Source organism: Drosophila erecta, unplaced genomic scaffold, assembly GCF_003286155.1.
Source record: "Drosophila erecta strain 14021-0224.00,06,07 unplaced genomic scaffold, DereRS2 tig00000055-arrow-pilon, whole genome shotgun sequence".
NCBI classification, from domain to species: Eukaryota; Metazoa; Arthropoda; class Insecta; order Diptera; family Drosophilidae; genus Drosophila; species Drosophila erecta.
Window position 1 is genome coordinate 2,314,162 of NW_020825200.1, and position 25,246 is coordinate 2,339,407.

At 43.2% G+C, this 25,246-nt stretch overlaps 2 protein-coding genes across 5 annotated transcripts; one reads left to right on the forward strand and one right to left on the reverse strand.

Moving 5' to 3' along the window:
* Window positions 1-23,726, reverse strand: LOC6541292 (ets DNA-binding protein pokkuri). 4 transcript variants are annotated; one of them, XM_015159702.2, is made up of 4 exons: window positions 22,789-23,726; window positions 2,149-3,422; window positions 1,293-2,082; window positions 1-1,227 (listed from the first exon to the last, which is right to left on the reverse strand). In XM_015159702.2, the coding sequence occupies exons 2-4, from the start codon at window positions 3,329-3,331 to the stop codon at window positions 987-989; spliced, it is 2,214 nt and encodes a 737-aa protein (XP_015015188.1). In that variant the 5' UTR covers window positions 3,332-3,422; window positions 22,789-23,726; the 3' UTR covers window positions 1-986. The 4 variants fall into 4 exon arrangements, with proteins under 4 accessions (XP_015015188.1, XP_026835019.1, XP_001968361.1 ...); XM_026979218.1 differs by lacking the exon at window positions 22,789-23,726 and adding an exon at window positions 3,508-4,687; XM_001968325.3 differs by lacking the exon at window positions 22,789-23,726 and adding an exon at window positions 4,045-4,336.
* On the forward strand, window positions 12,619-13,350 carry LOC6542210. The gene is given in 4 exon segments (XM_026979221.1): window positions 12,619-12,675; window positions 12,725-12,880; window positions 12,947-13,063; window positions 13,161-13,350. Coding segments are annotated over 4 exon segments (492 nt in total). The 3' UTR covers window positions 13,323-13,350.
* Window positions 23,727-25,246: the final 1,520 nt, after the last annotated feature.

Below are 25,246 nucleotides of genomic sequence, written 5' to 3' on the forward strand. Positions count from 1 at the left end.
TTCTGGCTGATCTTGAAGCAAGAGCAGCACCATCCTCGCACGAAGGATCGCAAAACTGTTTCAGCTTCGCTTTTTGGAACTGCTCCTTTTTCGTTAGCATTCAGCCTAAGTGAATCAAAGATAATTCTGTTGTTATCACAAGAAATCAATTTGTCTTGTTGTATACAAAAACTCTTTCTATGCTGATTTGTATATTAATTAACAATTTCGACAACAATTCAAATTTCATATTTCCTTCACTTTCTTTCGATTTTAACAATGTTTGTTTGTTTTTTGTTCTTTTTTTTGTTTTCATAAATTTGAAACCATTGTTGAGGCAACATTTGTAAAGCTCAAAGGTGGCAACACTTACGGTCTAAGCTACTGGCTAATTTCTACTCCTTATTCGCTACTCATTACTTATATGATTGATTATGGTTAGGCATATTTTTGTTTGTTTGATAAATGTAGAAATTGGCACATAATCGAAGGCTGCGCTGCGCCGGCTCAAGAAATCTACTTACAACAACGAAATTACATGCACTCTGCTTTTGCTTAGCTTAGCTTAATAAATACGCTTGATCTATAAAATAAATGTATGTATGATTGTGTGTTTGTTTATGCATATGTGATTTTTATGTACAGAAAGTCGGACAGGTCGTTTGACACCCGCAAAGAAAGTATAAAACAGCAGTTATTAGAAGAACCTTTGATTTTGAAGTTGAATATTGAATATCAAGTTTCGTGTAAGGAAGGAATACAAGCTGTTCTCATAAAATGAGAATTTCAAAATGAAATTGCAACAAATTCTCCAATAATGATTTTTCCGTTTCGTTTGCATTCTAAGCGACCCATCCTAACCGAAAGGCATCCAGAATTATATCCAGCAGAGTGTCTGTCTATGTGCCTGTGCGCTTGTTGTGCTGGTCCCACTTTATTTAGCTCAGGTAATGTTGTGTGTGTGTTCAGGAGGGAGTGGAAGATGGAAGTAGTGCGGTGATTGTCTCCTACTGCTGCATATGTCGGAAGGAGTCCTCCGACTCACCGCCATTGCAATCGCTTTCCATGGGCACTGGCTGTGCTTGCTCACTGGCCTGATCCATGGGCCTGGGTGAGCAGCTGGCATTGGAGGCGCCTCCCTGCTGGTCCTCGTGCTTGGGCGACTGCCCCGCTGGCGAAGCGGATACCTGGTGTTCGTTGTATCGTATTAACTTGATGGTCGTCAGGCCGTCAGCGTTGCGAATGAGTCTGCAGAGCGAAAGTTTGATTAGCTAAATGATTTTGAAATGGTATATTAATAGTAATCCACTTACGGATAACAGTCCTCGTTGCTGGTAGCAGTGCTCTTGCTGCTCACACTGAGGTCCGTGGGCTTCAGATCCTCGCCAGCGCTTTCCGAACCCGATCCCGAGCCATTCTCCAGTTTTAGGGGATGGAACTGGAACTTGTCGGGTCCTCCAACAGTGGATGGGGTGTTTAGGGCAGGGGAATTGGGTGGCGGACCAGCTGCCGCCGCCGAAAGGTAGTGGAAGGCTCCATTGATAGCGTGCATGAAGAGCGGCGATGTGGGTGGTGGACCGTAGGCCGCAGCAGCCGCTGCTGCCACCGCTGCAACGGCGGGCAGGCTCATTGGACCATTCCGCGAGGCGGGTCGCGGTGGCGATTGATGCTGTTGCTGCTGGGACTGCTGCTGCTGTTGCTGGGGATTCCAGTTCTGGCCAGCTGGACTTCCAGGTGCCTGGCTGCTGCCCTGTGGCATCGATGGGCTGCCGCCATTGCCATTCGTCGGTGTCGATTGACGCAAGAGCGATATATTCTTGATGTTCTTCAGCTCCGTGGGATTGCGCAGAAACTGATAGCAATGTCGCTCGCCCTGCACTTTGCGCAGTATGTTTACCCTGTAGTAATAACGCAGGGCACGCGACATCTTGTCGTAATTCATGGAAAGATGGTTCTTCTGGATGCCCCACAACTTTGCCAGTCCGGCGGGATCAACGATCTTGAAGACTCCCGTATCGCGGCACTTCCAGGCTATCAGATCGCTGTACTTCTGGTTGCGATCGTTCAGCAGCTGTTGCAAAAAGTCCCACAACAGACGGCCATCTGCGATGAACAATTAAGAATATACGTTAGTCAATGTTTAGGTAACAACTTCACTTAACAACTTACTTGTATTAGGTTCCGAATTCTCGGGGAAGAACTCTCTCTTTGCTTTGTACATATAACTGGGCGTGGTCGGTGCGGAGATGGATCCTCCAGCGGGGGTCACAACTGGACCAGCAGTATTATCCAGGGTCAGCTTCTGGGGCAATTGTTGTTGTTGCTGCTGCTGCTGCTGCAACTGGTGCTGCTGCGCCTGAGCAGCTACTGCGGCCACTGCAGCAGCCTGTTGCTGCTGCTGCTGCTGTTGCTGCTGGGACCATGAGTTCACAAAACTATTCGTGAGCTGTTGCGTCCAATTCGGCTTAATATCTTTCAGTATGGGAGTTCCTGGCGGACTGGCCGTGCTGTAGGACAGTGGTGCTGGTGGCAACTTGCTCACTCCACCACTGGTCTCGGAGTACTCCTCCTCGGAATCGGAGTGATTACTGCTGGCACTGCTAATACCCTTCATGGGCATAATGTTCGGCTGGGAGCCATTGCTGCCGGTGCTGCTGGCACTCGACGATGTGGGATTGCTGGTGTTTGTGGCTCCTCCTGCAGCTGGGGCTGGTCCTCCTGCTGATCCTGATGCTCCTCCAGGGGCTCCTCCATTTTGGTAAGGTGCCTGAGGTGGACTACTCGCCTGGGAATCCACTGAGGGCGGCGGACTCAGCGTAACCGAGTTCGGCGCCATAAAATGATGACCTGCCAGACCGTGAGCAGAACTGTGGAAGGGACTGTTCTCTGGAGGAGCATTCAGCGGTGGCCACGTGGGCGTCGGCGGATGGCTGTGCGGCGACAGGGGATAACGACTGGTGGGCGTCACTGGACTGTTGGGCAGATGCCACTGCATCATGTGGGACTCTATGATCAACATCTGCAGCACATTGTGGAGTACATCTCCTGCCCCAGGACATCTGTGACCGAAGTCCGCTCGTGTCAGCAGGCACAGCGCCTTGCCGTTCATTTGGAAGAGATCAAAGTCGAGTTTGGGGAGATCGAATTCGCGGACGCAGAACCGCAGGAAGACAAGCACATCCTCGCGGCTCCAGAGGCGCGGATCGGAAGGCAGGGATGGGGGCAGTTGAGTCTTAAGCTCCGCCAGCTGGCTGGACGGCGCCGGAGGACAGCGCCACAGCACATCGCTCCAGATGCCGGGATTCAGCGAGTTCAATGATAACTGTACTGGGAGCATTTTCATTTTGGACATGCAGCCACAGTGTGTAAGGAAATGTCCTGGTCAGCGGATCCGTGTCAGTGGGTTAGTGGAAGCCACTGGAATTGCTTTTAAGCGGTGTTATCTGAAAATGAATAAGATAAAAAGTTTGACATCAGTTAAGTGGAATAAGTAAGCATTAGATATAAAATTATATACATAGTACATACACTAGGAATCCCATTTTTAGTGTATGCGAATTAAATAGTAATGTGAGTTATATTGAATCATGGAACACTATATACATAGTTTTTTATCTTTTTTTGCAGTAATATTGTGACTAATCGATGTTAATGTTGGCCATCATGAATCACATCCATTCCAAACCCTCTACATTTATTTTTCCTTTAAGCTGATTTTTGTGGTATTATTTGATCCTTTTGAATGTGTATTAAGACACTTTTAATATTCTTCACAGCACTATTTGAATCATTTAAGGCGAACTTGTTGTTTATTTTAACTTCTGGGAAGAGCAGATACGGAAAACTACCATGGATTCTGGCACGATTGGCAAGCACACGGTTCCTCTGGCGGTTCAAAGTTCACTACTGAGTAATCTCCAACGCAAAAGGATGTGGCCAATGGATGTTGTTGATCACTCGTCGACACACTTCCGCCAGAGAAATATCTAAGCGGACACATCACCTAGTCGGGGAGGGGGGTAGTAGGGGTAGCCAGTGTATCCCGCTCCCAGACGCCACACATACCGATCCGATACGATCCGGTCCGATTCGATCCGTCAACGGGAGCGAGCGGGAGAGCGACACTCAGACAGACATTCGCATTCCAACCAAATCAGATTTCTTCATAATCGTCGCGGGGCAGCCGATGGACGAGGATGAAATAAACAAATAATATATCTCTCCGATGCCGACGCAAGAACAACAAAAACAACAGAAACGCGACCGAACGATCTATTTGCGCGTGTGAGCGTGATGGTACAGCGATATATGGCATATAGCGGGCAAGCGCATCCGAACACTACTTGGCGCAAACTGGCTGAGGGATCTCGATCTCGATCTCGGAGAGCGCAGAGCGCAGAGCGTGACTCACTGGCAGCGGCAGAGGCTGAGGCTGAGACCGGGGCGGCGCAGCAGAGGATCAGGTAGCGGCAGAGGTCTGGACCGGACCTCTCTCGCTCTTCCTCCTCGACATCTCCGCTCAGCGGGCATCTTCGGCGGCAGCGGCAGCGGCAGCGGCATCGGCATCGCCAGCAACACACCCCCGCAGCGACCGAGGCGCTGGCCGACGAGAGGGGAAGAGCAAGAGCGGGAGAAGATAGTTCCAAAAAAAAAAGGTTCAACCACAACGAACTCGGGAATGCGCTACACGGAGAAAAATTAAATCCCACCACATGGATTGTTGACCTGGAAATTTATGTAACTTTGATTTCACATACCATTGCTGTATTCTTATTGATTACTAGCTTTTTGATGCATGCCAATCAAAACCTACCGCATGTGCATACCCAGCAATTGGCGCCCAATGTGGGGCCCAACCTTAAGTCCCATTTAGGCGCTTCCGCTATCATATCCGGATACTTAATAAAGTAACAGTTGACAATTCACACCTCGACAAAAGAAATAAAGAAATTCGTAAATAAGAAAATTTCCACAACCTTGGTTCCGATTTCACTTCCTGGTGATATTTTGATAGCTGTTTTAGAGGTTGCCAAAAAAAATTAAAAAAAAAAAAACCATGAGTAGTGTAAAAAACGAGATGAGAAATCTTTCAGATCAACGTACAGTAAGTAAGCAATCATTAGTATATTTATAGGAGTAAGCATTTTAGCTGAGGTTCCTAGAGCATTTCTTAGTCGCCAAAGCCTATGGACGGCAGCTTTTTAATTGTAAATTTCTCAATATGGTAATTTCCACCAAAAATGTGTGATGTCTCCGGGTGTATGGGTGTGCATGGGCGGCGGTACACTGCCGTTCCGGATGTGTACAAAGCGATCGCAGACACACAAAAACCGAAAGACGTATACACACATGACGGTGATCATTTGCTTTTGTTGTAAAGATTTCAACATAAGCGAATGTATTGATGGCACCCGGCGCGGGGCAAACGGGGGAGCGGCCAAGTCGAACGTCTCTCGAAACTTGAAAGCCGTGCCCATTGCCCACTCTCGTATCTTGCTGCAGCAGCAAACGGAAGTGCACATTCCAAGCAGCAAACCCGTTTCCAAAAGCAGCAGCCGGAGAAGAGGGAGTGGGATGGGATGGGAGCAACCCGTGTTGGAGAAAGACGCTGCTGCGATGGGGCAACTAATAAATCCGCCAGTGGGTAAGGAGAGCAGCAAGTCTCAGTCGGTGGATCGAAATGATGATGAGTTTGGGAGCTTGGGGAGATCGTGTAACATCAGCTACTCATGGAGGACCCTATCCACAGACAATTGGTGGAAAATACCAATACCATGGCGAAGAATATTTAAGATATTTTAAAACATTATAGTGTCGATTTTTGTTAGGACCTCAGATCGTTGGTACTAGTTGCTCGTCCTCTGCTGTACTTATACCCACTTATAGCCGGACCAGACGTTTTCGCTGCACACATGTTCAGATTTATCGCGCTTCTCTCCTCACCGACTTGGATCCGACTGCCTCGCTCTCCCGAAAGAAACTTCCTCATTCTCCGGGAAGCGCTTTCAACAAGTGAGCGCTGCCAAGAGCGCCAGAAAGGGAGGGCAAGAACAAGAAATATTTGTGACGGCGATGGGGGGGAAAAAAGGTGTAGGGTGGGCGGAGGATGATGGTGATGATGAGGATGATAATAATCGCCTTGAATATTTTATTGTGCATGTAGAGGGCTTAGAGGGGGTCTATCCGATCCACAACCGATCCGATCTATTTGTTTTTGAAGAGAGCTAGAGGTAAATGCTGATGCCCCGCCGCTGATTGTGCACACTCCACATACAGGCACACACCACACTCACACCAGAGCGATCCTACGTGTTATTTCGGTTGCCACAACACATGGTTGAGTTTTCACTAAAATAAAATCATATATTCTAGTGCACACATGTTCCGCAGCACCAGCAACAGCAACACAAAATAAATAAACATTCGGCTAAAAGTTCGAGTCGGTGGAACGTAGTAAAATGACAAATGAATGCTCATCAGCCAGCAACAGAAACACAGAAACAAAAAAAAAAAAAAAGAAAAGGAAGGCAGAGCAGCAGGCCCAGGAAGAGGCAGAGTTGGGGAAGTTCACTGAGAGAAATGTAAACAGCTGATTTGGGTCATGCATTACAAGAGCGCGATTACAAGATTTGGCGCCCACCGTGGGGCATTGCTCACAGAGCTACAAGGACAAAGGATTCAACATAGTAAGTAATACTGATTTCTTTCAGTGCATCACGTCTTCTCACGCACGCAATAAGAGTATAAAGAATATTTCTAAATCTCGACACAGGAGGCGCGGCAGAGAAGAATCCGAAAAGAGCAGCATTCAGTCACCTCTCCCTCTCTGGCACAACTCGAAATCAAGTCAGGCACACAGGTAGTTCAAAATCAGAGGTAAGGTATGCGAGCGATCTGGAACCGGTTTCAACGGAAATTACAAACGAAAATTATAAAACGATCAGTTTAGAAAAAGAAAGAAAGAAATAAATGCCTGGGGGAGTGGAAGGAAAGCTGGAAAACCAAAAACAAGCAAATGGGTTAAAGAATGCCATGAGCTCTTTCTACGAGTATTGCCAATGTTTCCGTTTTTGGCGTAGAAAAAACATTTCCAAGGAGGAGGGGTTTTCGTGTGCGGGATCGTGGGATCGGAAATGCTAGAAAATGGGACATGAGAGATCTAAAAGACGGATAAGGAAGTCGAGGAGCTAAGTGTTCCTATGGAACAGAATGGAAAGGATTATGTGGGACAGCAATCAGATAAGATACGTTAAACGTTCATACCAGCTTGGATTTTTGCACTATTATTGCTATCTGCTGTACGAAATCTTCTACGGAATTCTTGGATAATTTCATTGTGGGAAACAACCTTTTAAATTTTTTTGAGATATTTCACAGACGTGTCGCAAATGGAAACGACAAGGATTAACCAGTGCAGCCTTCTAATATTATTAAGTAAAAAGTGGCATCCAGCTCGCATATTACTTAACATACACAGTACTTCCCTATCGCTTAGCCCCTTAAGACGACACTCAAATGGCATTTGTGATCGGCACTCCTAGACGCAGCTGGAATTCCAGCTTGCCAAGTGAATCACCCGAGTGAGTGCCCGGACGGACAGGAGTTGAACGTTAATGAGTAATTTCCGCAGGCGCATCCTCTCCTCGCTGGACCCCCGCCATGCCTCCCCGCCCCTCAGCCCAGTGCACACACTGGGTGCATCAAGTGCGCAGTAAGAACGATGGGAAAATAAGAAAATCTGATAGCCTGAAAATCAGAAATGTCGGGGAAAAGGAACCCGAAGAGAGACAGAAGCGACAGCAGCCATGGCGCATTAAGATTAACGGCTCAGCGTTCGATCGAAGGGAAGGTGCGAGAAAGAGAGAGTCATAGGGATGCTGTCTCCCTTTCTACACTGAAGAACTGTTTAAAAAAAATGTTGAATAAATGTATAGTCATTGCTATTTTCATTCAATGCAGTAGACGTTTATATGTTTTTTTGTTTTTCTATCTTATTTCAGTTCCTCGAGCTCTTCTCGAACCCACTCCCACATTTCTCTCAGTGTGCCGATCAGGTAGAAGAGCAGCAATGAGGAAATGCGTCCGTCCTTCCCCTACCTGATCTGCACTTTGCTTTACATCTTGTAGGACTTCTTGGAAACCGGGCTACGGATCTCCTTGAAGCCCATCAAAGAATGGAATGAAGTAACTGAAAGGAAGAATGACGAGGCATGTGGTGCCTATGGTGGTGCTCATGCATATAGTGGTGGTGCTGCTGTTGCTGCTGTCGTTGACATTTGATCTCTTTTATGAGGTCTTTCTTGAGCGAGCTCAAGTGCAGCATCGTTTTTGTTTATCTCGTCTTTTCTGTTGGGCTGGTGTTTTCGTTCTGGCCCTAAATCAACCCCTAAAGCCAAGGGATTTGACCCTAGTCCGCAAATTGTGTGTAATTCAATGAGTTTCTTGGGGTTCTCAGTTCGATTCATATCGCTCGGGGTAGGTATACGATGTTCTTTTAACAGCCAGATGTAAGGTAATCTGGGGATTCACTTAGCCAATAAAGAGCTTTGATATTAAGGTCGATAGAAGAGGTATGGTTTCTTTAAAAATGCAATACATCGTAAAGTATCTACGGTTTTTATTTCATATAGAAAAGAAAAGATCAACAGTCACGGCAATTACTTCTAGAGGTAACTAGCTAATCAATAAAACGTAAAGAGTGTCACATTTACAATTCCCCGATCTGTGCAGGCTTTTGAGCAATCAATAAGCTCTGATGAGTAATGGTGTGTAGGTACACTTGGGGTTCGAGTTCATGTGGTTCCTATAGATGTGTTTACATTCTTCACGTGTATTTCAGGCTCGGATATTGCCATTTGTGTCTGTGTGCCCGCTCATATCAAATACTCAATTAATAAGCATAAAAAATATATTCAAAATTCGAAATAGCTAAGTCAACGACCTGCTTTGCTTTTATAACTGCTCGGCTCACAACACTCGTCGTCGCTTATATTTAAGAAACAGCAACAACGCTCGTAACTCTTGATCTACCATAGCCCCCACTGTCCCCGTATTACCCCCCATTTTCTCCACCGCTTATAGACGGTGCTGAGCGTGCATAACAAGCGCGTGAGCGTATCGTGTTTGCTATTTGTGTTTGCCCTCGCTTAGCTGTATTGGTATGTTGGTACAAAAAGAGTAAGAAAATATATATAAATAAAAAACGCCAATTCCGGGTTCTTCTTCGCAACAAAAAACGAAAAAAAAATATATAGAAAAAGTATGCGAAGAAGAGTGGGGGAAATAAAGTCAAATGTCTGTGGTTCATTTTCTGTCTAGATAGTCAGTTTGTGTGCTCAGACTCGAGAGCCGCAGGCTCTTTTCTTTTGTTTTATTGTTATTTCTTCGGTCACTATTTAAGCCAGCCCTCAAACAACGAGGGAGGCTCAAAGCTCAAGCTCAGGCAAATCAATCATCGTTACGCACTTTTTACCAAAAGCCAAAACGCGAGCTCAAGTCGAGCCAGGCCGAAAGCCTCGCGGTAGCTGTAAATGAAGAAAGAAATGAGGGCCACAGGCATTCTTTCACTCAAAGCTTGCTTAGGTCATTAGAATACAGTGATCTCTAGAAAGATCTAGTCGATATAGAAATATAAACCATCGACTGCCCGTCTACCAAATATGTTCAGGGAACACAAGAGCTTCAAAAACTTTTGAAACCTTCAAATCGAAATAGTGCATACCACTGTAGTTTTCTCTTTTGATCAGGCGACAAGATCTGGCCAACATTGAGTCCTCCACCTCTTCTCCAGATTTACCTTCGAGCTCTTCTGTTTTGCTCGATCGGAAAGAGAGGTGTAGAAAAATAAAAGAGAGATGGCGAGATCCACAGCTGCTGGAGGCGTTACGTGACGTGTTTGTTCTAATGTAGCTCAAACCTCGGCTTCAAGTCGTTGTTTTTTTTTTTTTTTTTTTCTTATTTTCTACCTCTTTCTTGTGGAACTCTTTCTGCTGTCTCATTGTTCATCTTTATGTGCTGTCGGGTCTTCGAAGGGGCAAAGAGATAGACTGCCTAATGATATCAAACGTTCGATAACCTCTTCGGATTTCTTATAAATATGCAAACTCAAACCACAGCACAAACAACACACACCTCTGCTATGCTGATCATTCTCATGACTAGGTAGATATCGGACTTCATAAAGAGCATCGGAACAATCGGAAAACAAAGGGCGCAAAAGCACAGCATCATTACGATCATTATCATAATGCTTATGATCGAATCGGTAGCTAACTACCTAGGAATAAGAAGAACCACTGAGATAGAGAGGGAGAGACACTAGAGATCGCCAGTCAGATATTTCATTTCCATACGATGGATGAGTTCATCAAACGCCCAGACAAGAGTTCAGAATCATTCTTGTTTTTGCTCTCAGAAGGGGTTGATGATGGGGAGTTTTAGATACACTGAGGGAAACAAAAATTGTATAGATTCCTTGATTACAGTTTTGCCCTTAAAACACATAGTGACCATGAATTATCCAACCAATAGGGATTCCCCAATTTTTTTCTGTGTATACATAGTGTTTGCTGGTGAGGAGCTGGATACTCATAGACCTAGACCGCATCAACCGCATCATTTGTGCCCATTACATTCAATTAGTCGCATCTGCGTTTTTGTTTCAACTCTTTGCGATTTTCTCGCACTTGCATCAATCTTCTCCGCCCCTCCTCCCCAATGCTTTTCCTGCCCACCATCCTAACTTAATAAGGCACTCATCAACATCATCATCATCATTGTTGGACTGCTGCCTGCAGCAAGAATTTAATGTTTGCCCCTTTATATCGAAAGGGGTTGCCAACGAGGGGGCAGAAAAAGGGGCCAGTGGACATCTCATGTGCGTCTCTTTGGCTTGGGGTCGGGGTCAGTACGGGTTCAATTGAGTTGGTTGACATGAGTAGCTTCCGTGTTCGAAGACCATAAGCTACTCTTGAGTCGAGTTTACGTGGAGCAACGAAGGACAATGCAGAAAACAGAGAAAAAACCTAACATTGTAGTTAGGTGGGTGAATAGCATTCGGTTCCGATAAGAGTATAACTATTTCATATCACAAGTTAACATTTCCGTTGAGCATCACTGAACCACCCACAAGCCAGCCATCAACACAATCTTCTGGGGGCAATCTTCGCATGAAGAACACTAAAGGAACCTTGCCCATCAAGCTGATAAGATCCCCAAGTCGCATTTCCAGTTCCAGATCCCGTCCTCGGCGCACACCTGCTGCGGAGGCCTTTGGCGCTTCACATGGCGATATATATCTGTTAACTAGGATTACTTTTTGTCTTGGGTGTCGCTGCTTTGATAAAGACCAACAGAAATAGACAGAACACATAAAAGATACAACATGTTCCGCTATCCGCTGTCGCACACTTCCACCATAATGTTTATATGTATTATGAAATGTTTACGATTTGCTTGAGTTTCAGTAAGTTCATAACAAATATGCCTCTCTCCGCAGATAAGATAGCGCATAGATACATAGAGCAATCTGACTTGACTCAACTTCAGTCTTTCGGACTCCCCTTCACTTTTTATTGCTCGCGACTGACTTCCCATCGAAGAAAGACTTTTAGCGACTTCCTGCTTGACTATTGATCGGCCTGATCTTCCAGCTTCCTGTGGACAATTGGATCGGGGTCCAGCGTAAAGCAACCTAGCTGAGCCGCATACACTGCGATTAAAGTCATTCTAGGTTATAACAAGAGAGAACGTTATAGTATTGGCGAGATCCTCGACTATCAGATCAGAGAGTGCGAAGTTGAAATTTCAACATTTAATTGAGCATTTTGATAGAAATTATCAGGAAAAATAATCCTTATCGATGCTTATCAAGAATATATATACTTTACAGGTTCGGAAACGCATCCTTCTACCTGTTGCACACTTTTCAGAGATTATATAAATAATATTATTAAATAAAAGGTACTTTCCCTTATTATCAAGCATAATTATTGCTCAGCAATTATTTAGTTTTATACAAAGCGTAGTCAACCGATGATAATAAACCAATTAAATTGATTTTTGGTTTATTCATTCATATGGAAAACTTTTTCTAACTCCAGCTCTTTCAGATCCACTGAAATCACTCAACTGCACAATATTCTCGCTGCATAATTAAAATATAACCAACAAAACCGATTTAAAAAACTATTTAAATGAGAGTAAACCAAACCGATTGTGAATAGTATTATCTATTTCAATTGATGGTCTTTAACTGAGCTATTTTTTTTAATTGATACATAAGTATTTAACCACCAGCAAGCTCGGTTTTCTCGCAGTCGTTTTCCCGCTTACTGCCGATTTGATTGTGTATTTAAGAGCCATATTTATAAAATAGAACGATTGTGGTATGAAGTTTATAGTTTGACAATTTGAACCAATACTCCAAATTTGCCTATTTAAAATAGTGCGGTATGAAAAGGGAATGATTTGCAAGAATCATATTTTACCAAAAAAAAAGTAGCTAAACATTGGAGACTGGAGACTGGAGACTTTTATACTGTGTATAACTGCGTTATTGTAATTACAATTGCATTATTTTTTTTATAGATAAAGTGTTCTTCAAGTTTATAAGCCAGTTTAATATATACACAAAAAGCAATGAAGCTGAATTTGTCTGTTGCTTTTCTGATGATTTCCATATATTTTTTCACAGAGGTAAAAAATTGTTATTACTGAAAACCCATCTTTAAATATATACTTTTAGGTTTATTCCCTAGTGGAATTTACAAACGTACAGTGCGAGTCTCTGGATAAAGACTTCGCTTTAGTTGAATATTGTTATCTGAAATCTGTAAACCGATCTTACAAATATGTCTCCATTAAAGTAAACCTCCTAAAGCGACCCATAAACAAAGTTAAGGTAATACATTAAATATATTTCCTTATATTTTAAGCAATCAAAATAAGTTGATATTCTTCAATTTAGGTGAATTTTGCTCTTTATCAACGTTTGAATGGCTATAAGCCTTTTCTCTACAATATTACCTTTGACGCGTGCAGATTCCTAAAATCGCCGAAATCCAATCCGGTTGCTCTTTATTTTTACAACTTTTACAAAGAGTATTCCAACATGAACCACACTTGTCCCTATGACGTAGGTATACCCTATGTTTATTAGATAAATATTCATATTATATTCATTTTAGCATGATATTGTCCTCGACAAGTTGCCATATCATAGTATAAATAATAAGGTAACCAAAACACTGCCCTTTCCGGAGGGAAGTTATATGTTTGAAGTAAACTGGATGGCCTATGGCATTCCTCGAGCTGTAACTAAGTTCTATTTATCACTTTCTTGATAAACCGATTAAAAATCAATAACAAGGCACCAGAAAAATGCAATTGTAATCCAAATTGAAATATAATGTATCTCAATCCAAAGTACGTGTTTAATTAAGAATGATTTGTGTATGGTATTAATTTAAATTTAAAACCGTACATAAATGTGCTTAGATCTCCAATTTCTCTTCATGTTCACGATCATAGTCCCGATCTGAGACCCAATTTTTCTCTGTGCAATAAGTGATCGCTAGCTGACTCGATCGCCTGTCCATTTCTTCTGCTTATTTTTTTTTGCTCACAATCTGGTCGGGCATCTAAACCGGTAGTTAGTATTTGCACTAGTAATCAAGCACATACATAGCTAACATCTAGGCATGCATGGCGAGGCGAAGCGGCTTCATCCGCCTGCTACCCCGCACTTGGAGCCAAAGAACTTTGACGATCGCGCTTCGCATCTTAATTACAGAGGAGAACGAGCAGCAAAAAATAGCGAAGAAAAAACAAAGCCCAGAGCTAGCCCGCCAAACCTGAATTGTAAAAACGTTCTAAACGAACTGAACTCAACCGAACCGAACCGATCTCAACTTAACCGAGTTGGCCGGTGGGGAACGTTTTAAGCGTCGTCGTGGAAAGACACTTAATAAATGCGGAAGCGGATGTTCGAGCTACAGAAAACAGAAACAGAGAGACGCTGACGCTTGTCTATAATCACAATCTGGTTCCAAGCGACGCAGGGAACAGGGAAATGCAAAAAATCAGCGATCGCATGAAGAGTAAGTGCGCGTAAGTTAATACCATACGAGTGTAGTACGTCCGCAGGTTGTGAGCACGGGTTGTACGGAGGCCGGGAAATGCCGAGTCCACGTCCAAGTCCACTAAGGAACAGCAGGAACATCGTCATCATCATGACCATCGCTCACTTCCTCCGACAGTTCGATTGTGGGAATCCACAGCATGTAATCGCTGATGATGTGTAATACATGAGCTAATGCTCTGTAGTGTGTTCAGGAAATTGGCCATATCTTTAAGCGATTAGGGTGCTGGTGGGTGGGAAGGGGGATTTTTAAAAAGGGCGGCACACGAATTATTGATTAAGAGAAGAGCGTTACAAACATCATAAAAAACGGTTGAAATCGGAACCGGATTGCAGATAAGACGGTAAAGCCCATGCTCCATATCAACTATCAATTGAAGTGCAGCGCAGCGAAAGGAAAGATTTCCTTGAAAACTTATTAATGTTGCTTTTCACAGGAAAATGAAATCCGTTTGACTATTATTTATTTACTAGCTGGAAATGCCATAGTCAACAGAAACGATGTGAAGCTCTCCAGCAACCGAACCTATTGAGTTTTAATCAAGGAAGCGAGTAGTATCAATCAATCAGCTGCATCCAAAGCACTTGGAAGGTGGTGGCGGGGTTGGGAGAATTTCCTCAAGGGCTAATTTGACTTTGGTTTCCAGGCGGAATTTCCCGACTGCACTTTGATAGTTTGGCTTTTTGCATTTCACTTCTTGCTGAGCTAGGAGAGCTGATTAGCAGGCGAGCGCGCGTTTTGAAAAGGCTTCTCCAGAGATTGTTTTCACCCAAGTCCACAATAACGATGATAATTATATGAACGCACATATATGGGGACGAGAAGCAAAAGCTTGAAGCTTGATAAGCACGGACAATGGCAGGGGGGAGTGAGTGTGGACACAATAATAATAAAGAATTGCTGGCTATGCCGCAAGTTGCTCTTAAGTAGCCACTAAAACGTGGCAATCCGACCTAATGAGATAAAAAGTACCACCGACACAGCACTCGGCGCACGAGACAACAAGAGGAATACCCAGAATCTGGCAATCCAAGAACTAACAATTGTAATAGACAGAGCCCTCTAAGATCTGGGGATCTCTTGAGGTTGCTGCGCATTGCTGGCGGCCAAGAACTCATTTAAGCTGCTGCTAATTATGAATTTGGCGACAATAGAGGAGCAGAGTGGCCCATCTGCGGCCCGGGAATCCGAGTCGGAATCTCCGTTTCTGTTTCTGTTCTGTTCTGTTTCAGCTCCTTCAACATCGTTGTGCTACGTGCTGTTCGTGTCAATTTTGTTGTTTGTTTTAATTCGTGTTTGCCTTACTTGGAAAATTATAATATAATCTCCTGCTTGACTCGGACCCCATCCCATACCATACCATACCATCCCATCCCATCCCATCCCCTCATTTGTGGGTTCATCTCATCTGGCCCGAGGGTATTTTCGAGGCTGTCGTTTCATTTGACACTTGGTCCGCAGACAGGGCGGCGTTGGCTTGAAAATTTCTCAACTGTAATTCCAGAATTAATAAAACAATTTGGGCTTAGGTGCTGGTGGAGGAGATGAGGCATAGGTAGAGGATTCCTTGCCACTTGAGCAGACACAACTGACTTCCTTGAGTACGAAAAAGAGAACTGCCAAGTGGACTTTGAAGTAAAATGACTCCTTAGATGAACCCTTTCCGTAGTAAGACGTATAATGGGCAACTTTTAAGGAAAGCTCTTTTCCTAATAGTAATGTAATAATGTCTTAGAATCAATCGAGTTCGTTGGGGACTTACAAATTTCGTTCAGGAGATCCCGATCTACTTGTACAAGCAGATATTATGTATAGAATATTTTAGTTACCTGAAAATAAACAATAGAAATATGATTATTAGTTAGTGAACTATTTAAATTGAATATTTGGAAACAGTAAAATAACTGATACAATAAATATTACAAATGAATCGTCTATTTGAAAATGCCCCACTTTACCCCTTTTCGACCTTTACCCCTACCCCTTTCGACCTTGGAAACGAACCCTATTTATATTCGGCGGTTCCACCATTGCGTAAACGCATTTTGAAGTGCTGCCCTGACGAAAGGAGCAATAAAATAATCTCAAAGCTCGTATCTCTGCGTATCAAGGTGTAAATAATTGAACAGCCCAATATTCTCGGCCCAACAACAACTGCAATCATTATAATAACACTTGTGAATACCGTGCGATATGATTAAACAAAACAGAAAGCAACAAAAGAGCCAAAAATAAAAAACTAAATACTTTTGTTTTGCTGCTTCTTTGCTTTCCTCGTATTTCGATTGTACGTGTGCCCAGATAGGAACTGTGTAGAAGTGTAATAATAATAAATAAATTATAGCAAAAGCAAAAGAAAGGGTAATGGCAAATGTGACATGGATTGCGACTGATTACTGTATCAATTAAGACCAAAAAACAACAAAACAAAAAACAAGAACCACCCACTCGAGCGCATAGCAAAAGCGTAAATTCTTGTACTGCCGTCATTTCCGGTTCCCCAAGCTTCCCCTCTCCCAACTCCCCAACAAAGACCACTCACTGTATCGAAAACACATTTTGGAGCCTCCCGCTCCCTTGGATTCCTTCCTGTTCGCCCGCCCCTTACCATCCACATGACTTTGGTTCCGAGCTGCCTTCCACTTTTCTTATCAGTCAGCGCAAACTGATTACTCGCAAACGCACACCTGTTGGCACATACCTATGTATGTATGTACGTAGTACTACCACTGCACGTAGGGTTTACCAGCTAGAGGGTCCCAAAAAACTGAATTTCGGGCAGCGTTATCTGTGCTATCGGCTCCGAAATCAAATTGATTTATGAAAGATTTGCCAAAATTCGGTTTCGATTAAAAAAAAATAAAGGAATGAGAGCGCTAAGTACCCTCGTAGCTAGAAATAAGGAATCAATAGACCATAATACCATACCGAAATGGTAGAAATATATACCAAATGAAAATCGCTTTCAAAAACAACCTCCTTTTGTGCACTTCTCGTGCACAATTCATTGCAAGTGTGGCACAATAACTAGCTAAATTTCCTCTTCGCTGCCCGCTGAGTCTTGAAGTAGGCAATCCGGAGGACGACGGGATTGGGAATGCGGCTCCTCACCAGCTGCATTGTTCTCAGTGGAGGGCCTGCTGTTTCGAACCGCCCCCCGGTGCACTCCTCTTCCTTCTTCCGCCTTTTGAATGCAATTTCCTTGAAGTGCCAAATGCCAAAACTCCATTGTGCGTTCTGTTTGCACGGGTCAAGTCGAGGGGTCGATTTAGGTCGGGATCATATCGAGAGGTCGTGAGAGGCTGAGAGGGTCGCACAGTTAGGGTCTCGAGAGTGACAATTATTGCCAGGGACCACCCACAAAGTTGCGAACCTGTTCCGCTTTCAACTCGACCCATTGTTGTAGGTCCAACAGGTAGGTTAAAGGTGATGGTACGGCTTCGATATCCTACAGGTAATGGTTTTTTATTCCTTTGGGCATTGATTTAGGTTTGCTCTTCATTTGAGACTTAATCCAGATTATCGTAATACCACAAAAATATATTAATTGCCCTTTTGGATAGGCGCGTTTTTAAATGGGGGCATTTATTGTAAATTGAGGATAAATAACTTGGGATTTGTTCAAACTGATTTATATGTTACTTTTTCTCAGTGTGCCCATACTTAATTTATCAGTTCCGTATAGTTACAGTTACCCTTTGTATTAGATAGAGACTATAATGGACAATCGTCGGCCGGTGTGTGACGTAGGAAGGGTCGCTTCAAGTATCTCTTGTTACCAGGCCATAACACTTGGGTGTGTAACTCTCGTACCCCCCGGGTAGCCCGTCTCTTTCTTTCAGCTCGAGGTTTCCTTGTTGCTTCGTCTCTGGGTTTTATCTCTTATAGCGATAGACAAGCGTTACGGATACTTCCTTTTTGGCGTTACGCCATCAGCTTAGGCTAGGTGCACCCAAAACTGTTACGTTATACGCCACCACGCAATCCCCCCAATGGGGGCCAGGGGGTTTCCTCCACCCCCCTGAACCACCCATGGGAGTTCAATAAGAAGAAAGAAGGAAAATTACCTAATTGTGTTGCATCGACAGACGACGACTTAAAAGCGACTTTCCACAACATTACTCCACTTCTTGCTTGATGTACTTTTGCCCCCCTTTTCCACCCACTCCACTTCCCCATTTGGGTGCCCCTTCCCCTTTCCGTATGTGTGCCAAAAGGAAAATGTGCCACAAACTGCAGAAATTGCGGCGAATATTTGTGTTGTTGTTTTTGTGTTGTGTGTTTTGGCTTTTTCTGTTTGTTGCTTCGCTTCGTTCGCTTCTTTCTCCCTCTCCCACTCTATCTTCTACTCTCCCTATCCCGCTCAGTGTAGTTAGATAATAGCAAGTCACCGTTAAAGCACCAAAGTCGAGTTGAGCGGAGTATTATAACTCAAGCAAGACTTCCTATATTTTGAAACACGTTACGTTCGTAACATAATTCACACAACAGGTTACTCAGACAGCGAAAGAGATGGGTGCAGGCCAGAGCGACAGAGGCAGCACCATCCCATACACTAGTGGAGTAATACGAGTATTAGTGCACTAGGTTTTAGTCGGATTTCGGTGCGGGCAGAAATTGGGAAACATGGGGAAATGATGATCGTGAGAAAAGATTGCGGGAACTTGTCAGAAGTCCAAGATGAATGGATCGCCCGTTGGGTGGAGATCTGCCAGTGCAGAGTTAAATATATGTATATAGATTGCATAGCAAGTTGCGGATATAAATGCTGAACACTTCCCCGTAATATTATTTTTACTGATATTTGTCCTAAAATTAAAACATCGAATTTGTCATTTGATATCTACACATATTTTTAAATAATTTTAAATGATGAATGTACTGTATTATTTTACTGATTAGCTTTTCATCATTTGACTACACAAATAACTTATAATTCCTCTGGAAAACAAAGTGATTCATTTCTCTGAAAGGCATGATCTCATTGGAACAGACAATATCAAAGTTTTTTCTGAATACATGAATACATTATAGAGATTCCCACTGAGCAGATCCTTTAAGCCTAATTCTAAAATAAATTCCCGAAACTTGACCACTGTAGCCAATGAAAAGAGACAGAATGAGCTGAGTGAAAGAGAGGGAAGCGCTGTGTTTATATTTTACCGCTTTTAATGGCAAATTCGCACGATCGTTGATTGGAGTGTTGCTGTTGCTGCTGCTGCTGCTTTTCTCGCCTGCCTTTTGCACTACTTTCTTTATTTCTTTTGCGAATTTGAGACGCGACGTAATGGAAGCTGACTGCATTTATGGCAAATTCAGGTTAGTGTGATTTCGTTGCACTATAAAATGGGTTACAATGGGATGTATAGTACGCACAAGTGGTTCGTTCGCCGCTTTTTAAATGCAAATGTACAAAAACAGCGGCCAACAACAATAGCAACATCTGCTGCGCGATAGCAACAATATACGAATGTTCATATGCATGTACATATGTATGTTTTAATGCGTCTTTGTATGTAAATGTGTGCGATACGTATTGAATGCAAGCTTCCGCATGCAAGTTACACCAACAAACGCAAGCGAAATAGAAGAAAAGGAAGCAATGTAGAAAGAAGAAGAAAAACAGCTAAAGCATTCGCCTAACAACAAAAGCGAACAGACAGGAAAGACAAGAAGAAGACCACAACAAAGTACACACATGCACGGAATTATCAGTGTGTGAGTATTCGGCGACGTTCTCTGAGACCTTAACCCTTAAGTGACCCTAATATGATTAATTGAGGCTTGTGGTTACCATATCTTTATTATTTGTTATTTCTGTATGAAAGTAATGAATAAGCGCTGAGCAGTATTTCCAAAATAAAAAACAACTGTGATAATCCCGAAATTGTACATTTGCTTCTGGTTTAATTCTCAAATAGTTGGCCCTTCTGAAGAACTTGTCATGTCGTTTTCTTACAGACTGGAAAAAGAGAGCGACGCACACACATGCACTTTTTGCTGGCTCGACATTTTGTGTTAATATCTCAGCCGCTTTAAGGCGTTTTTTTATTGTTGTTTTTGCTGCTGCTTGGCGTTTTCTTCCTCTTCCCTTCATTATTTTGCCGCCGCAAGTTGTTGTTGATTTGATGTTGTTGTTCGGGTTGGCTGTGATTCGCACGTGTGAGTGCGAGTGAGTCAGTTGGTGGCCGACTGTATGTGTGTGTGAGTGCGAGGGAATAGGTCGATGTTTTCTTGCTCCATCTCCCTCTGTTCTCCACACTTTTTCTCCCCACGATCAACAGTCTTTATACCTGTTTGCTTTGCTTCTCCATCTTCCTCTTTTCTTGCGATCGCCGCTTGTCTCCCTCCCGCTTACACTTTTGACCCGCTCTCTTCCGTGCACTTGCCGTGCTCTTTCTCTTACGTCGTTTGTCTTACGCCCCACACACAAACACACAGACACAACTGCACATATTCACCCATTCCCCATTACGTTGTTTCTTTTTGTTGGGAGCAATGCGGAAGTGAATTTAATTTATTGTATTTACGCTGCTTTTGCCGCTTTTCTGCCGCCGGCTGGTCACCAGGCCAAGTCTCTAGGGGCTTGGCGAGGGGGTAGCGGATGGAAAGAGAGAACCAGGAAAGGAAAACCGCCAAGCGAAATCGCAGCTTCTACAAGTTTTATTTCGTTTTCCGCTAATTGAAGAGAGAAACTGTTTATTTTTGAGAAACAAATCTTAATACATCCGTGCGCACAGTCGTAGGCAGGTTAATAGGTACCGATAAATTTAATGACATTGTGTTATAAACTTATTTACCATCCTAGGGGATTGTTTACTTTTGATTTATTATAGGTGATTACCGATTAGATATTAAAAGGTAATATAACTTCCAATTCTTTTTCTTTAATTTTAAAAGTGACTGGCTATAGAAATACGACAATCACCTTAACATTTTTTCCATTTCTTAACATTTAAAGAAGTATTCCTTTTCCCGTGATCTATTTTTGTGTCCCAAACAGTATGAGTGTTTGTTTTATACATATTGAAATTTATTGGCGAGAATTCTGCTCTCGTCAAAAAAAAATAAAATAACGGAGGTGGCCGCACGATCAGGTGTGTGTCTAGTTCGCACCCCCCACCACCACCTCCTGAAATCATACACATATACATACAAACAATATACCTTATAGCTGCGGCAGAAGCAGGAACTGTTTGGCTGATTTGTTCGACGTCGTCGGTCGGCAAAGGCAAATAAATAAACACATTTCTGCTGGCTGTTTTACTTTTTTTTTATATATACATATGTACATACATATATATGCACATATGTATGTACATACGCTTTTATGGCAGTGTGGGTATTTATTTCGCCAAAGCGCCCCGGCGATAAGATTTCGCTGACGCTTGCCAGAGTCGCCGGAGTCACCCTAATTGGAGCTCAACGCTCCGCTTTTGTTTCACTTCACTTCCATAGAAAAGTGCATGCAACAAGAGACTCGTGAACCGAACAGAAGGAACCATTCCGAAAGCCCGGTTCTATACCATATAGCATATAGTATATAGCATTAGCGCATAGCACACCGATATGCACTCCGATAATTACCGTTTCCAACATTTTCGTGGCGGAAAACTCGGGACTGGCCAATATGATGCAACGGGCATTACGAAAAGCCCCTAGGTACATACATAGGTACCGTAATGTGGAGTGGAATGTGAATAGAAGAGGCTATTTTCCAGGTGAATCGATCTCGTTCGTATCGTAGAATGCTAGGGAATCGGTGGAGCGTGCCATGCATACAATGCAAGTCAAGACAGTAGGCTTGGGAAGAGAAATTACTATCACATCATATTGTTATTAGACTGAGTTATTTGCATATGGTTCTCAACCGTATTTAATAATACATCACAATCCAACTCGACTGTAAGAAATATCTAATCATATTTGGAGAAGACAAGAACAGGTTTTCCACAATAGTTCAACATACAAAAATCAGATAACAATAATTAAACTATAAAACCACTCCCAAGATTCCCATAAAATTGTAACTCGTAATATTTAAACAAGCCCCAATGAAAACGCCACAATCAGATCCTCTGAACAGCCAAATAAATCAACTAAAACCGTAGATAAACCGTAGTTGCCGAGTCTTTTACCATCCCAAATGTGTGTAGTACGAACGAAATATAGTCCAACTTATCTTTTTACACGTGTAGATCCGACAAATTGTTGACCTCAACCGGAGACCAAAACGGAGACATTGTAAGACGTCGGGTGGAGCGCGGTGGCGAAGTCATATGCAACAGATAACCAAAGGCAGATTAAGGTGGAGCAATTATTTATCAGCTGCCCAGACAAGACACTTTTCTGTTTTCATGACCATTGTGACGTACTTATGGGAAATAGATGTACCAAGAGACGGTATTTTAACCAATTCGTAAAAAAGCAACAGCGACAATGGGATGATACAAGGTTAATGTCTGTTAACAGCGATTAAAGATTGTTCCTAATGGCTTGCTGCTTTTGCGCGATTAAGAATATAAAGGACTCCAGACATTGTAAGAATCATTGTGCATACATATTGAGAAAAATATGTATTTTTTTTTGCTTTCTTTTCTGCTATTATTTTTGAGAGGATATTCCTAACAGTTCCCAATAAATGTATAGAAATGAGCCAGTTTCTTACCTGTTTGCTCCACTGTGCACTGTGGTTACGTACTGTAAAGGTGAGTGAGTGATTTCGTCTGTTTGCGTTGGGCTTCGGATTCGATTCTTGAGCTTTTTTAGCGACAGAAGCAACGCGGAAGCGGATATGTCCAGATCCCAGAATGCTTTAGCTTTTGCTTCGCTTTCTTGTTTTTTTTTTGTTTTTGGTTTTGTATCTGTTAATTCGATGTTGTTCTTGTTGTTATCTGCTGATGACGAAGAGGGCGTCGCGCCAAGTTGCCATTGTTGTTTGTGTTGCTGTTTCCTTTTGGTGGGGGGCGGGCGCCGAGTGGGCGGTGGTTGTGTGCTTTTGGGGCTAATCCTGGCTCTCTGTTTTTGTTTTTGTTTTCGCTTCGTTCTGCGACGAATGCCAGCCGCAAAGCGGAGCAAATAAATAAGAAGAAGGCGAAGTCAAGCGTTTTTACTTCCGCCGCCGCCTCAGCAGCACGCACACACAAGCAGAAGCGAGCACACAAACTCACACGCACACTGTAAGACACTCACGCGATGCACTTGCACTCTGGCGTTTTGTTCGTGTATTTGTTGTTGTACTTTGGCATTTCCTCTTTCGTCTTCCTTTTCACTTTTGCTTGCACTTCTTGTTGCGTCGCTTTGCTCTCGCTGCTGTTGCTGTTGTTGTTGCTGTTGCTGTCGCTCTTGTTTATTTCTTATTTCCGTTTCGCGCACATCCACACACTCTCGCACTCCGGGCAAAGTAAACACACACCGAGTTAAGTTGTCTGCGGGAAGAACCGTTCATTACCTCAACGCCGCGCACGAATTAAATTCTATTAATTGTGAATTAATCAATTTAAAACATATTAGTTTGCCATTTACAGCAGAATGTCTAGTTGCTTTCAGGAGCGACACTTCAACACGTCCGCCCAGCACGGCAGTTTCTGGCGTTTTGACTGCCGATTCGATTTCGATTCGAACAGGCGGCGAACAAAGCAGCGGCGTCGGCGTCGCAGTCGCAGTCAGCGCATGCGCAGAGAGAGAGAGAGAGAGAGCGAGAGCGAGAGCGGGACAGTTAAAACAGTTAAAGAAGAACTGGCGCCTCGCGGAGAATACGAAAATAAGATAATTATTTAAGGAAGTCGCGCTTTGATCCGTTTTAGCGCCCAAGATTTATATCTTAAATCGGAGCTTTATTTCGAGGTACAGTGAAGCTTCGTCGCCAGTTTTGTATAGGATATTTAGCTTAAGTTTACAGTTTTAACGCGTTATATTTAAATATTTACAAACAATTCCATATCAGAGTTTGTAAGACTTGCATGCGCCACAATATTCCAATAACGGGATTATTTCACAATTATCTCAATTAACATTCGTATTTTATTTTGGTAATTTTTAACATTCCCAGATTCCTCACAATTGCCATAATAATCTCGATTATGGAGTGTGTGCAACGACTACAAACAAATCATTAGGCGCGTAAACATTTACAGATCCCATCCACTTCCTTGGCAACGGCAGCGAACGAAGCAAACAGCTCGCAGAGGTAATAATTTAAATAATTTAAAACCCACCAAGTTTACTACGAAACAACTCAATAGGAAACCGCTGTCTGTCTGTGGGCGGCGTCGAGTTCGCGTGGGGCGCTAGATTTAGTTGTTAATCAATAGAAGATAAAGTTTAAACAAACGATTCATGCTGATAGCCCAGCAGCATGGGCGCCAAAAGCCCAACACTCCACATTTGAAACTGATCGAACACGCAATGCCCATTACCCGAATGACACCGCAATCTAGGCCGGCCATTGGCGAGCTTTGTCCACATAAACATAGATAAGACAATATACCTGGAACTGTAATCAGTGTGCGATAATGCTCTCAAGTGTTCGTAATTATTATGTATCCCCCTGGCCGAAAATGAAAAACGCCACGCGCCTGGGAAAAAGCCCCCTATTGTAATGCAAAATGTTTGGAGGTGCTAGCTGATAGGTGTTCTCGATCCCATAAATCTTGGATCTTCATGGAAACCAGTTGGCAATCTTTAATTATAAATTGTTGGAACATTTCCGCTCGGCTGCGACTGAAAATCTCCTCGGAAAAGGGGGCGGGGCTGGGGTTCCTTGTCAGGTTGGTTGGTTGGTTGGTTGGTTGGTTGGTTGGTCGGTTGGTCGGTACGTCGGTGGGCCTGAAGATGCGCTCAGTTGCACTGCATCCGCTTTGGGTCTCCAGTCGCCTCAGTTGGCTAACCAGTTTCTGCCCGAGCAGCGTTAACGTTGACATTTCAAGTCAAATGCCCATAAACGGCGACCAGCCGGACGACCCCGCCCACGCCCTCCACGCCCCTGCTCAGTTCCATGGTCCTGCACTGGAAGAAAATCCATCGACCAAAGCGATTGATAGCCATTCAAGGCTTTTTGCAATAATAACTTGTTACTTGCATTTTCGTTGCTATAAATAGTTTATCGATAAAATAAAGGAAAATGA

Coding starts and splice junctions, on each gene's coding strand:
- LOC6541292 (XM_015159702.2), bottom strand. CDS start 3,331: ATGTCCAAAATGAAAATGCTCCCAGTACAGTTATCATTGAACTCGCTG. Junction 2,083..2,148: donor GAATTCGGAACCTAATACAA/GTAAGTTGTTAA, acceptor TGTTCATCGCAG/ATGGCCGTCTGTTGTGGGAC. Junction 1,228..1,292: donor AGCAACGAGGACTGTTATCC/GTAAGTGGATTA, acceptor TTCGCTCTGCAG/ACTCATTCGCAACGCTGACG.